The sequence below is a fragment of the Piliocolobus tephrosceles genome, chromosome 4, assembly GCF_002776525.5.
Source record: "Piliocolobus tephrosceles isolate RC106 chromosome 4, ASM277652v3, whole genome shotgun sequence".
Lineage (NCBI taxonomy): Eukaryota > Metazoa > Chordata > Mammalia > Primates > Cercopithecidae > Piliocolobus > Piliocolobus tephrosceles.
In genome coordinates, this window is record NC_045437.1 from 131875163 (window position 1) to 131889342 (window position 14180).

Consider the following 14180-nt stretch of genomic DNA (forward strand, 5'->3'; position numbering starts at 1 on the left):
TTTTTTTTTTTTTTTTTTTTTTTTTTTTTTTTTTTTTTTCTTGCTCTACCAGATTCTCGGAATTGTCCCAAGTTTGAGGGGAAAAAAATTGGTTAGTTTCATTTCTTCTGGTGCCTCCTGAGCCCTGTGCTTGAGTACAATGAGGTCACTTTGTTGAAGGATTAACTTTATATTACATTCTTGCAGAGTAGATGTATGTCCCTAAGGTATGACTACCCCCACTGATGAAATAAATATACCATTCTTTATGATTCCTCCCTGTTACCCTCTCTGTTGATTTTCAGAGAGTTTATGAATAGTCACATATTTATACAACTGGCCAAAAGTATACTACTTATTTTTCTTATGGTCTGTAATAACCTATGCAAGGTTATTAAAGGGTATACAGACCCCTTTTAAAGCATAGTTTCTTATGTCATTACTTTATACAAGCAGGTCAGATTCCATCTCAGCAACAATCTCTTGCTCTTAACCTTTTTCTCTGATTATAAAAGTAATGTATGTTCATTGTGGAAAATTTAGAAAATTCACAGCAAAAAGAGCAGGAAGAAAAGCACTTTAAGACCCACAACTTAGAAACAACTACTATTTGGCAGTTTATACACAGACACATTTTCTTTATTCTATATATGTTTGTTTAAAAAAGTAACTATATTGTATATGTGCTCCTGTAAATATATCAGTAAATATTGTTTCCTATGTCATTGCTTTTGAGGATTGCATCATATTCTATTCCACGGGGGTGCCTTAAATTAGCCATCCCTCACTTCCCAGATATTTAATATATTTTTTGTGGGGGCAATTAAAATAACAATCTTTGTCAGATGGCTCCCCCGCACTCAGTAATTGGTTTAATTTTTTTCTCTAGTCAGTGCAATCAGATAAATCATCAGGTTCCTTTGGATCTAGGACAGTGAGCTTTGTCTAGCATCTTTAATGTTAGCTTTGTCTGCAGCACTGGACAATTCCATTGTAATATTCAATACCTGTGTTGAGGGCCGGTTAACTTGTTTAAAACTATGAACAGACAGCAAATCATAAAGGCATGGGGCATAAGTTAAAAACCCTTGCCTTACTCTTTAAATATTTCCTCTCTCATAGTACACGTCCATGGAGTAAATCCTTATTTTTCTTTGAATAATGAGTTTAATATGTCTAATTCAATTCTCTGTGACAGCAGAATGACTTCTCCTCAGCTCTTTAGCTATTAGTTCCATATGATATTTGAATTGGTTCTTTTAATTGCTGATATTGTCGGTCATTCCTCTGTGAGTTGGCCATATAGCCGGAGAAACATATCCCTCCCCGTCATACATCAGACAGTCATTCAGCTAACAACCATGAATTTCTAGACACAATAGGAATTCATTATGCTAATGATTGAAGAGGTGGGGCAACAATGCCAATTTTATTGGTACCTTAGACTGAAAAGTAAAACCAAGAATTAGAATTTTCGGGATGCTGAATTATGTTTTCAGATACTAAAATGATGCATTTAATTGTCTAAAGCTACTATTTATGGTTACACATTTTTGTTGGCAAGTAGCATTATGGGTGGGGGGTGGATATGATAAATAAACTTTGGTGCTCATTCCTGTCTCTCTCATGCATTTCTTGATTAAATATCATGGATTTTACAAGTAACGGCTTCCCTGAATAAAGAATTCTATGGCATTTTCTCTACAAGTCTAATTTGAAAAAAGAATTCTTCTCAAGGGTTTAGAAATTCATAAAACGGAAAGAATAACAACAAATATTGTGTCCTAACTCATATACTAGTATAGATAGAAAGATTTGGTATACCTGGGTGTAATTTTAGTTAATTTCCACAAGAGACAGGTTGAAAGTTTACTGTTTGGAAATGGGGGGGAGAGTTGACTAAATCTCATATTTGCAAAAATGATGACATTATCTTAAATGAAAATGCCACTCTATTAATGACTTCAATAAGCATTGCATTTGGGGAAAAAATCTTTTTAATAAAAAGTTACCTAAAGTTCATCTAACTTAAAATATACAAGTGAAGAAAAAGTACTTACTCTGATTTATGTGCTTTTGGAGGTGTAATTATTGGCTTTTTACTCACCTATGTAAAACAATGTACTTTTGTAAATGGATTTCTGGCCACTTTATGCAGCCTTTTTTTTTTCTTTCTTTTTTTCCTTACATAAAAAGTAAGCACTGTCAATCAAGGAATTTTAAGGTTTATTTCCTCTTTAGAAATGATTGATAGCCTTTTAGATTTACAAGTTGACAAGTTAAAGGGTTCTATTGGTATAATTATGTACTAAATTCACAGTCTTTCAATTTAAATGTCCTTTTAAAACCACAAGATTATCATACCTGTATTTTGAAAAGTGGGCCAGTCAGTTTGGGTTGGTATACAAATTGCTTCCATTAGCCTTGGGACCTATTTGAATTTAATACAGTTTTTTTAAAGTTAGTACTAGTATGAATCTTACTTTTAAAATTTAGGTTAATGGAAATGCATTTTAAGTAAAGCGTGTGGCAACTTGTTTTTTAATGTATAGCTAAATGTCAGAACTACACAGACTGTCTTTTTTATTCAGCATGTGAGAAAATATGTGGTTGAACACTTTGATTACACTACAAAAGAAAAGAAAATTTAAAGACACCCACTTACCCCTTACTTAGAGAATATAAGGAGGTGGAGGCTATGGATAGGAGCTGCCATGTTCTGCATCTCCACTGTTTCATGTGAGACAGCCTGAAGATATTTCATATACCAGGGAGAAATTTTGAAAATGGTAGACCAGAGTCCACTTAATATTGTGTTTAATTTAAGCATGCTTTGAAGTGTGTATGGTCAGTGTGCACACAGCAAGGTCCATTGTCTCCAAATGTTATTCCAGGTTTGCTCTTCTTTTGGTCTTTTCAAGGATTATTTTTGGAGACTCGGCTGCTCTAAGCTAGTACTTCACAGACGCTGGTTCCAAATAATATCAATGCTGGTGAAAGGATCTATCATTTCAAATGTGAGGGTTTTGAATGAGGGCATTTTCAATACCCATCCCCTTTGCAGACTCTCTCAAGGGTGGCACCGGCTTTCCATACCGGGAAGATTCACTTCTACTCACTCTCCTCTGCTCTCACCAGCCTCTTGCATGCTTAATTGTGCTAAGATATTGTATCAGCTGAGGTCCGCTAGGGATTTTGCAGTTAAGCAGATACTTTTAATTCTCCTGCTGTTTACAGGGTACAGATACTGCCAGGCAAGCCCTTGAGTGTTTTTACCTGAGCAACTGAATTAAAGTGAATCCTAAAAATCTCACATCAAATACCATTTTACTTTCTATTTATGATCACATAAAGAGTGTAGAATTTGGCCAAAGGAACACTGTTCAAGACCTACTCCTAATGTTCTTTTGGGCAGGTCACTCCCCATAGTGGTATAAAGCAGATGGTGGAAAGTTCAGCAAAGAGATCATTCATGTAATCATCTTCTGATCCAATTCAAAAGTATCAATTAAACTTTGGACTTCCTGGTTATTTCCATACCATTAGTGTTGCAAGCCATGTTCTGCTTTATTTCTTGAAAATGTACTAATCGTGTGACTTCTTTATTGCAGCGCTCAACGAACCCACCATCGATTATGGTTTCCAGAGGTTACAGAAGGTCATTCCTCGGCACCCTGGTGACCCTGAGCGTTTGCCAAAGGTGAGGATACTGCCTTTTTGTAGTCTCTGAAAATTTGGACTTGAGTGATTTGCAGAAAACTCTGCTGCTGATAAAAATTAGTTCATAGGTAAACAACTCATATTTTTGTGTTTTGTGTGTTTGGTGCTATAAGGTAAGCAATAATAAAAGTAGCAAGCACTTATGTGCCAGGCAACACCGTGCTTACTTTTATATCTGCTATGCCATTTTATCCTCTCAACAATGCTCTGATGTTGGTACTATTACCGTTCCTATATTAGAAGAGAAAATAATGAAGCAAAGAGAGATTAAATAATAATTTGCCCAAGGTCACATAGCATGTAAATTGCTAAACTGATATTCCAACCTATGCAGCATGACCCTAGAGTCTGAGCTACTTAATTGGTACATCTTACTAGTTCTCAAAAGAAAAAGGAACACCAAATTTCTGTCTATGAGGATCCGTACTTAGTCCTGGCAAGAGGAGAACAGTTAGAGCTCAAAATGTATTGGTAGATCCTGAGATTGGGCAAAGACAACCTCTCTTCTCCTAAGGCATTCTCCCTAGTTGGGAAAATAGGCACAAATATGAGGGACATTAAACAAAAATTCAAGACAGAGTCATATATGTCACCAATACATCACTAACTGCCAGTGCAGACAGAAGGAAACTGACCTTTATTGACTGTAGCATACCTGTTGTGAATGTTTGGGATGTCCCCATCCCTGTACCTCAGGAACTTGGGCTGTATATGGGAGAGAGTCCCAAACACAACTAACCATAACCAAAAATAATAGCACATTAAAGAAAAGTGCAACCAACATTCTGTGAGGACTCAGAAGTGGGCAGTTAAATGTGAAGGAAGCTCAAAGTACGGAATTCATTGAGCTTCCATTCACTGTTTACTGACAGCAAAAAGCTTCATTCACTACACAGGTAAAAACTATTAACATTAAATTGAATTAGTTTCAAGGACTCTTTCTTGCCACAGTAAGTCTAGAGATATGCCATTTCCAGGTCTAGGTATCCTTGTAAAATACTTGTGAAAATGAAGTTGCCATCCTTCTTAGCTCGGTGAACCTCCTTGGGGGACCAGTTTGTCATCAAATCCTACCTGTGTGCTGGCTGCCCTTTTAGGCAGGGCCACCTGTCGGAACTGGCCCTGTCTGGGAAAAATCCACCCCTCAGGTCACTACACAGATGTGAGGCGCATGGGGAGGAGGGGTGCTAACTGCTCCAAGAGAGGAAGGACTGTGATGAGCAAGGGCATGTGTCCTGCATCTTAACTGAGGGGGGAAAACACCTTCAGTTTTCAGAGATGATGCCTTCAGTTTCAACTTTCAATTTCCCAGAACAACCTCACTTCCACTGAAGTGCTGTCCTTCCCTTTCCTTTTCCAACCCAATTTATTCTTGGTAAGCAATTACATCATCTACAGGTTATTTATTATTTAGTAGATTAAATAATATAATAATAAACAGCAGTCTCTACCCATGGCATAGATGGTCTGTGGAGAGATTTACCATTAGGTTCCTCTGTCTAGCAAGAACATGGTCCCATGAATTTCCTATAGGACAACTGGTAATTTTATAGCACGATGATATAAATGATGTGGGTCTGACTAATGGTAGGTGCCTTAGCTGTCTTAGTGTTAGAACAAAGGCAGGGGTACCATGCCAGATTCTTCCCATTGTTCCCATTTGGGCACTGTATTCACTTTAGCACTTACTTTATCATTTGATCTCTAGAGTCCACTGGAGGTATTGAGGAGAGTCAGGCTGGACAAGGTGGAATTCAGACATTGGCCACTTGCTAGCTATGCAACCTAGGTCAAAATTGTTTACCTCTCTGTGCCTCAGTGTCTTCATCTGTTAAATGGGGATGATGCTATGTTGTACCTTTTCAAGTTACATTTCAATGACTTATTTAGAGCTAACAAAAGGTAGCTATGATGATTTGCCAGTTGAGTGACAATGGGACCCTTGCTTCTGAGAGCTCTTCCACCCAATCTCTGCAGAACAGGAAATCCTAATCCTGGTGAGCAGTTGAACATGTGATTTCTCCTCTGTGCCTCAGTTTCTTCATCGATAAAATGGGGATAATTAATCATCCTAGCTCATAGGGGATCATAGGATCATGTAAGCATAAAGAGAGGTCATCTCATGGGTGTCCTTGGCATAGCATCTGGCCCATAGTTGCCACTTTAAAAATACTTAGTGAGCCATGGCTCATGCCAGTATTCCCAGCAATTTGGGAAGCAGAGGTGGGAGAATTGCTTGAGGCCAGGAATTCGATACTAGTCTGGGCACCATCACAAGACCCTATCTCTGCAAAATGAAAAAAGTTAGCCAGGCATGGTGGTGTGTGCATGTAGTCCCAGCTACTTGGGAGGCTGAGGTGGGAGGACTGCTTAAGCCTAGGACGTCAAGGCTGCAGTGAGACATACCCACCACTGCACTCCAGCCTGGGTAACAGAGCTAGAAGACAAATCTGGTTTAATGGTTGAGGTCTACAGAAACCAGACAGTCCTTTTTCTGATTAGAAAGGAAAGGAAAGAAATGGAAATCTGGGGTTGAGTTTGTGTACTTACTTTTGAAAACACTTTTATGGTTGCATGTTATGTTCAGAAATGTTGAACAAATAGCATAGGCACGTGTCACTTTGTCCCTGATGGTAAAATTCCCAACCCTTGTTTCCTGGGTTTGGAAAGAGTAATCAAGGACACAATGGATTTGTGTGTTAAGGAAACACTCCACGGCTTGCATCTAGCCACTTGATCGTGCAAGGCCTGGCCGGAGCCCACCCCAGGAAGCTCTCAGTGTGACTCAGAGCCAAGTGGCTGTCCTCTTGGCTTTGAATGTTAAAGTGGAGAGAGTTCAAGGGCAGGGTCAGGAAGTGGCGGATGGAGCCAGCACAAGGTATTCCTGTGGACTGGGGAGATTTATACTCCTGCTGTCCATTGTTAGGGGCATAAAAATGGGCTGTGCCTTTCTTAGGATCATGGTCAGTGTTTGTCAAACAGGAGTGTTTCAGTGAGCTATGGACCACACACCTTAAAAAACAAACTCCTCTTTATTAAACCCATGTGTTTGTGAATAGACAAAGCTAGATTCATACAACCACCCACATATTCTGTCAAATGAAACTGCTCCAAAGACCAAGCAGACAGCTTTCCATAATAATATGCCTTTGTATACAGGCTTGTTCTTTTTCAAAAAAATTTGGACGTGCTTTGTTTTATTGGAGTCCCTCCTGCGAGAGAAGCTGGGGCAGCAGACATCTTTCCCATTTACCAAATAGGAAAACGGGAGCAGGCGGAATCCTGCTCTGTAAATTATTTTGTCTCTGAAAGGCACCATCAGTGATAGTTGCTGTACACACAAATTTAAAATACTGTAATTATGCTAACCCCAGATGTTTTTTGGTTTCCTTTTTCATATATACAGGGAGAAAAGGGCAGGCTAAGGTTTTTAAATCACAGCATTCTGTTCTGTTTCATACAGTTTCGCCTTTCTCTCTGGATCCTGGCAGGAAGGGGAGGAACATGTGACCAACTTTGGGGTCAAGGTTGACTTTTCTTGTAATTTAGAGGTGGAGGGGATGGGGAACATGGTCGATCAGAAATTCTGAGATGCTGATGGCTGCAGTGATGCAATCCGGATACACTGAGCAAGGAGCCCTCTCTGTGTTCAAGGTCAGAGGTGTCTCCGCCCCCTTGCAGTATGTTAGTTGCCTTCATGAGTGGTCAGTGAGCCTTAGCCCTAAGGCAGTGAGAGCACACCCTGAGTTTAGCTGGCGTCAGGCGTGTCAGCTGTGAACCCTAGGAAGCAAGGAATGTTTACTTTATGCCTACTGTGAGCCGGCACTGCATTATTAAGGTTTTCGAAGAGCACAGAGGCCAAGAGAGTGGGCTTTCAAGTCAGAAAGATGTGCGTTTTGGAAACGAGATCCACTACTTGGTGCACACGACTCAATCTCCCACGCTTCAGGTTTCTCCTCTGTAAAGCAGCTGCCTCACAGCGTTGTTGTTAGGTGTTAATGAGATAATTTATGCCAAGAGGCATCCCTGGCATCTAGTGAGACTCCAGTAAATGGGGGCCACTAATCCCCTCACCATAGGTGTTCCCCATTTTACAGATGAGGAGTTAGAGTCCCCAGAGGTCTGAGTGACTTGCTACGACGTCACAGCTAGCAAGTGGGAAAACTACGATTCAAACTCAGGCCCTCAGAGTCGGTAGCCTCACTACTGTCTTCACTATGTTGAGTTCCCAGTTCTCCTGCAGATATGAAGACCCCAGTAATTCTGCCTTGAGGTGTCTCCTCTGCAGACACCTGGCCCCCAACCTTATGTAGATTCTCACCAGCTTTCTCTCATCTCCCTACCGAGAAGGCTTGGCCTGGGGACCTTCTCAGGGCAAATGAGTCTTTTCTCCAAGAGCCAGACCCTCTGTTAGAGAAAATAAAGCAGTTTGGGAAAAGTAACAAAGGCTGCATTTGTGTATTTTGCTTTATGGAGCTGAAAATATCTGGTAAATTGATCCAGTGGGAGTAATAAATACACATTACTTTATCTTGTTCTTCATGTCCTATACCCCTGAGCCTTGATAGAACAACACCACTTAATAGACTTAAAAAAGAGTAATTACACTCATTGGTTGTGTGATTTTTCAGCCCTCCCAGCCCTGCCTGACCTTCTAATTTAGCTCACCATGTCTAACTAATGCATTTATATTCATCTTTTATGAAGCATGTATAGTACAGAATTGACTTTAGAGCCTTTTTCAAGCTGTCCTCCCAGGTCCCCAATCTGGTTAGTAGTAAGGAGAATGGGAGTCATCCATCTCTATACGTCTGCATGTATAGATAACACGTAGACATGGCTCAAAGCATTTTTTATCCTTTATGAAACATAATAAAAAGTATTTATTACATTTTTACTTTAAAGCTTTTATACATTCTAGCATTATTTACAGCTAAACATGCAGGCAAAAGATGCGAGTGTTTTTAAAATGATTACTGTTAATGTTTCTGCTTGTCAGAAGTGCTTAAATTTTCCTGCACTTTGTCTAAAAACTTAGTACTGTTGCCTTTTAAGAACAACACATTTAAAAGATCTTGCAAGTCAGATTTGCAAACACTGCTGACAGTTTGTGATGAATGATATTGCAAAATTTGCAAGATGTTTGTCATTTCACACAGCCGACATATTAAGGAACGGATTAAGAAACGCGAAACCCCTGTGGAAAACAACAGTCCCAAACAAACCTCCGCCAAACCTTGAACCCAGAGAGCACACCAGAATCTCTCACCCGGGTTTTCTCTCCCAACTTCCCACTCAGCCAGTGGAACCCAATTGTTCTCAGTGCATTTTCTCTCACCATATGGTCTCCTCATTACCATACACTAAGCGTCCATATGGGAAACTTGTGAAATGAACTGTATTCATTTTAACTGCCAGATGAGCAGCCTTTTGCTTTGCAAGCTTAGCTTAAGTCATCTGCTGTCTTCATGTTGTTATGGCAACACAGCACCAATAAAAAATTCTAATCTACTGTAAGTGATCACAGTATTTTAAGTGCTTGCCTATAACTGCCCTCAAAGGGGAAGAGAGAGGAGGGTCCTATTTGTCCAAGGAGCAAAAGGTTGTTGTTCATTCCAGCAGGTGTCAGTAAAGAAGCTGGTGACATGGGGATTGAAGTACCAGTGTGGCTGGCTGTGTAGTAGGTTGGGATTAAAAGGGAGGTGAACACCAGCGGGTGGATGGTGGGAAGGAGGGATTGTGGACCCTTTTGGTGGGTCTCCAAAAGCACACTGAATGTCAAAGCCCCATAGTATCTCTGGCAGACATGCTAGTCTGCTGGTGCTGTGTGGCCAGCCCGCCATGAAGGAACTCAAGGCTTCCTTGGAAATACAGAGGTAGCAAATCCTCATGGTAGCTACTCCTTCACTGGCATTCGAAAATCTCAGCCTCTATGAAGCAGCTCTCTCTGTACACGTGAATTAGTCATTTCAAACACCAGGCTAATTAAGAGTACCTTAAAGTAATGGAAGTCAGCAGCAACATCCTTAAATATAAATCATTTTCACCTCTGCAGGCCACATGATATGTTGCATCTCTGTCGCTCTATCTGTATTGAAAGTGAATGTTTATAGTCTCAGTTCATCAGTTCACATTAGCCTCATGCTGAATATTTAAACACAGAACAATTTGAACACACCATGAAGGAAGACAGTGACTGCACTTTCATTTGGAACAGCAAGGGCTCATCTAATAATAATTTAGTAAATCAGCCATTTAGTGGCTCAGTTGTGCACTGCATTGTGCCAAATATTATTCACTTCAACTGTACACTTGCAAAATTGAAATTCAGACTCCAGTCACAGGCACTGTTTTTGCTCAGTGGAGAGATGAGACCTAAAATCACCCTCCCTAAAGAGCGTTCGTGTTTAGTGATTTATCATAAATACAGAGCTGGGGCAAAATAAAACTGGAGTTGGCTGTATACAATGTATTCTAATTATGCTTTTATTGTTTTAGTCTTTATGCAAAGACTACCAGTAATTCAAAACCTGCAGTTGCATCAGTGAAAATACAAATAAGACATCTTTGCATAACCACATTGCCTCCTAGCAGAAAGGGGATGACTAAGGGATTCAGCAAAGGATAAAGAAAAACTTAACATCTTCATCTTCCACACTGACACTAGCGTCTCTCTCGCTTTCACTATCTTTCTCTTTCTTATTTATTTACTTTTTTAATTTGAGGAAACTCGATTAACATTATATCCTGAAGTGAAAGTGACCCTCCTCAGACAAACACACAGAAACAAATGGCAAAACTTATGGTATATTCAGCTCTTAGAGAAAACATGCTTGAGTTTGATTCCAGGAAACATTTTGTCTCTGTATTCTCTTGTCAAAAACACAAGCTATGGAATGCGGTCCAGTTCCCCCTGTATCTACCAGAAAACTTACAGGCAGATTCCATTTCCGCATTTGATAACATGCTCAGTTTAGGGGGTTGGTATCCCCTACTACTGATATTTCTTTTATCCAGGGAGTTTAGCCTGGATCTGTGTACCCCTGAAATTGCATTTAGAATTCCTATGTGTGCGTGCATGTGTGCATTATGAATATGCACACACAAATGCCTACACATGTAATTTACCTAGGGATAGAAGTTGTAGCTTCACTTAAAAGGCCAATGGCCCTCATGAACGTTGTAATTCTCACCTCTTTAGGTTATTTATCTTTAGCTGACTTATTTTGTGGCAAATTCTTCTGCTTGTCATTATTGTTTCCTTCCCATTTTAGAGATGAGGAAACTGAGGTTCACAGAGGACAAGTAACCTGCTCAAGCTTATGTAACTAGTAAGTGGAGGTTTCCTAACTTCCCATACTTCCTAACCAGGAGTCCATTTAGAGTCTTTTATAGAGTTTTGAAAATAGGATTACATCTCAAACATAGCACTGAATACACATTGACTGTAAGAATGCATATATTTTTGCCAGAGTTCCTTGGTAAATAAATGGGGATTATTAATAATATTGCTGGTTATTGCCTGATAAGCACTAACTAAATATAATCTACTGAACCAGGTGTTGGTATTAACGCTGTTTTACAGATGAGAACACAGAGGCATGTGTTTACACTGCTAATACATAGCAGAACATGGATTTGAGCCAAGTCTATTGGACTCCAGATCCAGAGCCTATATCCCTAAGCAGTGCCTCCCAGAATTAAGAAATTTTAAGGAAAAAAGCCAATTTACAATATCAATCTTAAAACCCTTCCAGCCTGGTTAGGGAAGGAGGCAAGTGGTGGCCTACGCCTGAGGTTAGCTCACAAAGGGCTGAGCTAGGTGGAAGTGGCAGGAAGAACTCACCTGTAAATGCAAACAAACCCTGGGTACCATGCTTTCCCTCTTTAGCTGCAGAGTCATTATGGGAGGGACTTGCAATAACCATTATCCAATAGCTCAGTGTTGGAACTCTTTCAAGTTCTTTTTTAGCACTGAGTTCTTGATGGGGAGGATTAAGTTTAACCTACTTCATATCACACCCTGCATACAGGGGCATTGAACATAATTACTCATTAGTTCAAGGGTAGGTGACAGGAGAACCAAGGAGTGAACTCATTTCTACCTCCAGCCACCCAACATCCTCCCCTTAAAGACTGAAGCCGTTCGGAACAGAGACACTTGGCGGTCTTAAGTCTTGCTCACTATTTTCAGCCCTGAGTAACACTTCAGTGGAGCATTGGAGTAATTAGTACCAAGCCCCAACAGTCTTGAAGCAGTGGATTCTAATTGCAGTTATACTCAGGACCATCTGTAAAGCCTTGAGAATTATCATTTACAGATATCGTTTGTCTGGAGATACATATAATAACCGATGATATTCATGCTAAACAGTTTAAGAAGCAAAAGCAAATTTATTTTTGCCTCCTTTATGTATCTATATAGTATGAAACGTATCACTCAAGTTTCCCTATAGTATGCATCCAAAAATAGAAATATACACATGCATTTGTATACACACACACCAAACATACATACAAACACATCCACGTATGTGTACATGACAAATACATCTCTTTGTTTACTAAGCAGTGCTTTTACTTTTAAGCTCGGTATTTATTCAGCCTTGGCCTAGGGAAAGAGAAGCCACAGTCAAAAGACAAAGAGAAACAGAAGTAGTTAATTTTTGGCTTTTTGTGTTTTCTAAAAGCCCAGGCCTTGGCGACTTAAAGGTGACTTAAAAGATTTTCAAGGGTAATTTTGACTCTAGGCCGTTTTTGTTTCATGTGCTGACTTTACAACCTACCCCTGAAAAAGGCACCTCTGTCCAGAGCTTTCTCTTTAAGCAGAGACTTTTATCCTGATCAGAAAGTCGATTTCCAAGGCACTCAGCAGGACCTAACCCACAGCGTTGGTCTTAAACCAGTACAATGAATTGGAATAAGAAGATCCCGCCAGAGGTTACCAAGTTCAGCTCTGTACCTCCAAGCAGGTCATAGTCACAAGGGTGCAGACACCATTTTTCACTGTATTTGTGGCGGGAAGCACCCCAGGCTCCCATTCACCAATTACCATGACACCATTTAGAAGAAAATGCCAGGAGACCAAAAAAAAAGGGAGGGGAAAGCCATTGTCATAACTCTTCTCAGAAATACCTGGTTTCACAATTTATACTTAACTGCTGACACTTGAAAAGTCGAACATTTTGGTAAAATGAATCAAGCTGTAATGTTTCTTTTATGAGATCCCCTTGCAGGAAAGGGAAGCTTGGCACCTCATGGAGCCCAAGCTTAGTTATCCATCATAGTAAAGTCAGCTGTCCTAGCCAGCTTCTCAGAGGTCACGCGATCGAACCAACAGCTCTTACAACTATATTATTGCTTACGGGACAGTAATTGAGGCACCAGATAAAAATTACCTGGTCTAATAGGCAGCGAACAATTTTCACTCAATAAAATTATGAGCCAAATCATTCATTTCATAACACTCTGGCTAATTTATTTGTTGACCTTTTAATATCCATAGCTCTTCAGTGGTATTAACTGCAACTCAGACAAAATCTCTTGTTCATTTCACTTTCATTGATTTTTTTTTTTCCATTGAGGCAATAACAGTTGCTTGAAAACAGCCTTTTTCTTTCCACTGTAAAAGTCAATCATATAAGTTACTATGTCTTACGTTGATATAGTGGCGTTAGCTTACAACCTAGTTTAATTTCATATGATTCAGAGTCTCCTACACCATGTTTTTAACAAAGGCAAGGCTTTCTGGTTTATCTCCAACCACACCGCATGCTGGTTCATAATAATATGTTTGAGAAGTAAGAGGGCTATCATCTAATCTGAACATAAAATCAACTTTAAAATTAGAGGAGGTTCAGAAGAGGTCCTCCTGCTGCATTTTCTCCAGACTAGAATGCTTTTGGTGCCTTGGCCTCTGGTATTAATAGCAGTAGACTCTTTCAAAATGTTTAATTCCTTTGTTCTGGAAATGGCTAGAGATTTTTACTGTGGTTTGAATTTCATTTTTTAAAAAGACTCTGGGCAAAAAGTATGCGCTAGAATGTTCTGTAGGGCAGTCAAAGCTTCAGCTGAATCTTCTTATATACTAAAATACTACGAAGTCTTTAGAATGCGGGGTTGTAAAATATAATTGTTATACATTTGGCATTTTATGCCTCCCTGGAAATAACTACTTGCTACCTATACCTCATTTATGTTCCTCCTTTCCATTTCAATTTACTCTAAAGTGGTCCTTAGCTATAATGAGAATGCCCCTTTCAACAGAAACATGTTTAATTATATCCATGCTAAATGTAAGTGACTCTTCTCAGTCATAGGGCTGCTAAGTAAAGAGTGTTTAAAGTGTGACACTAAAGGCTTCTAATGATCTGCAGTAAGCTCTATTTCAAGAAGTTTATATTACAAGAAAAATGAAAAATTTGAGGAATGTCTCAGAGGATGGGAAACTAAACGGTGCCCAAGCGTTATTTTGGTTTGTT

At 39.6% G+C, this 14180-nt stretch overlaps 1 protein-coding gene across 11 annotated transcripts in view; it reads left to right on the plus strand.

The window, feature by feature from the left end:
* EBF1 (EBF transcription factor 1) overlaps positions 1-14180 on the plus strand; it is a 405784-nt gene that overhangs the window by 367119 nt on the left and 24485 nt on the right. For all 11 annotated transcript variants that reach the window (XM_023218828.3, XM_023218832.3, XM_023218829.3 and 8 more), the window contains exon 11: positions 3591-3679. In XM_023218828.3, coding sequence (XP_023074596.1) covers positions 3591-3679 — 89 coding nt within the window. The remainder of the gene's footprint in view (positions 1-3590; positions 3680-14180) is intronic.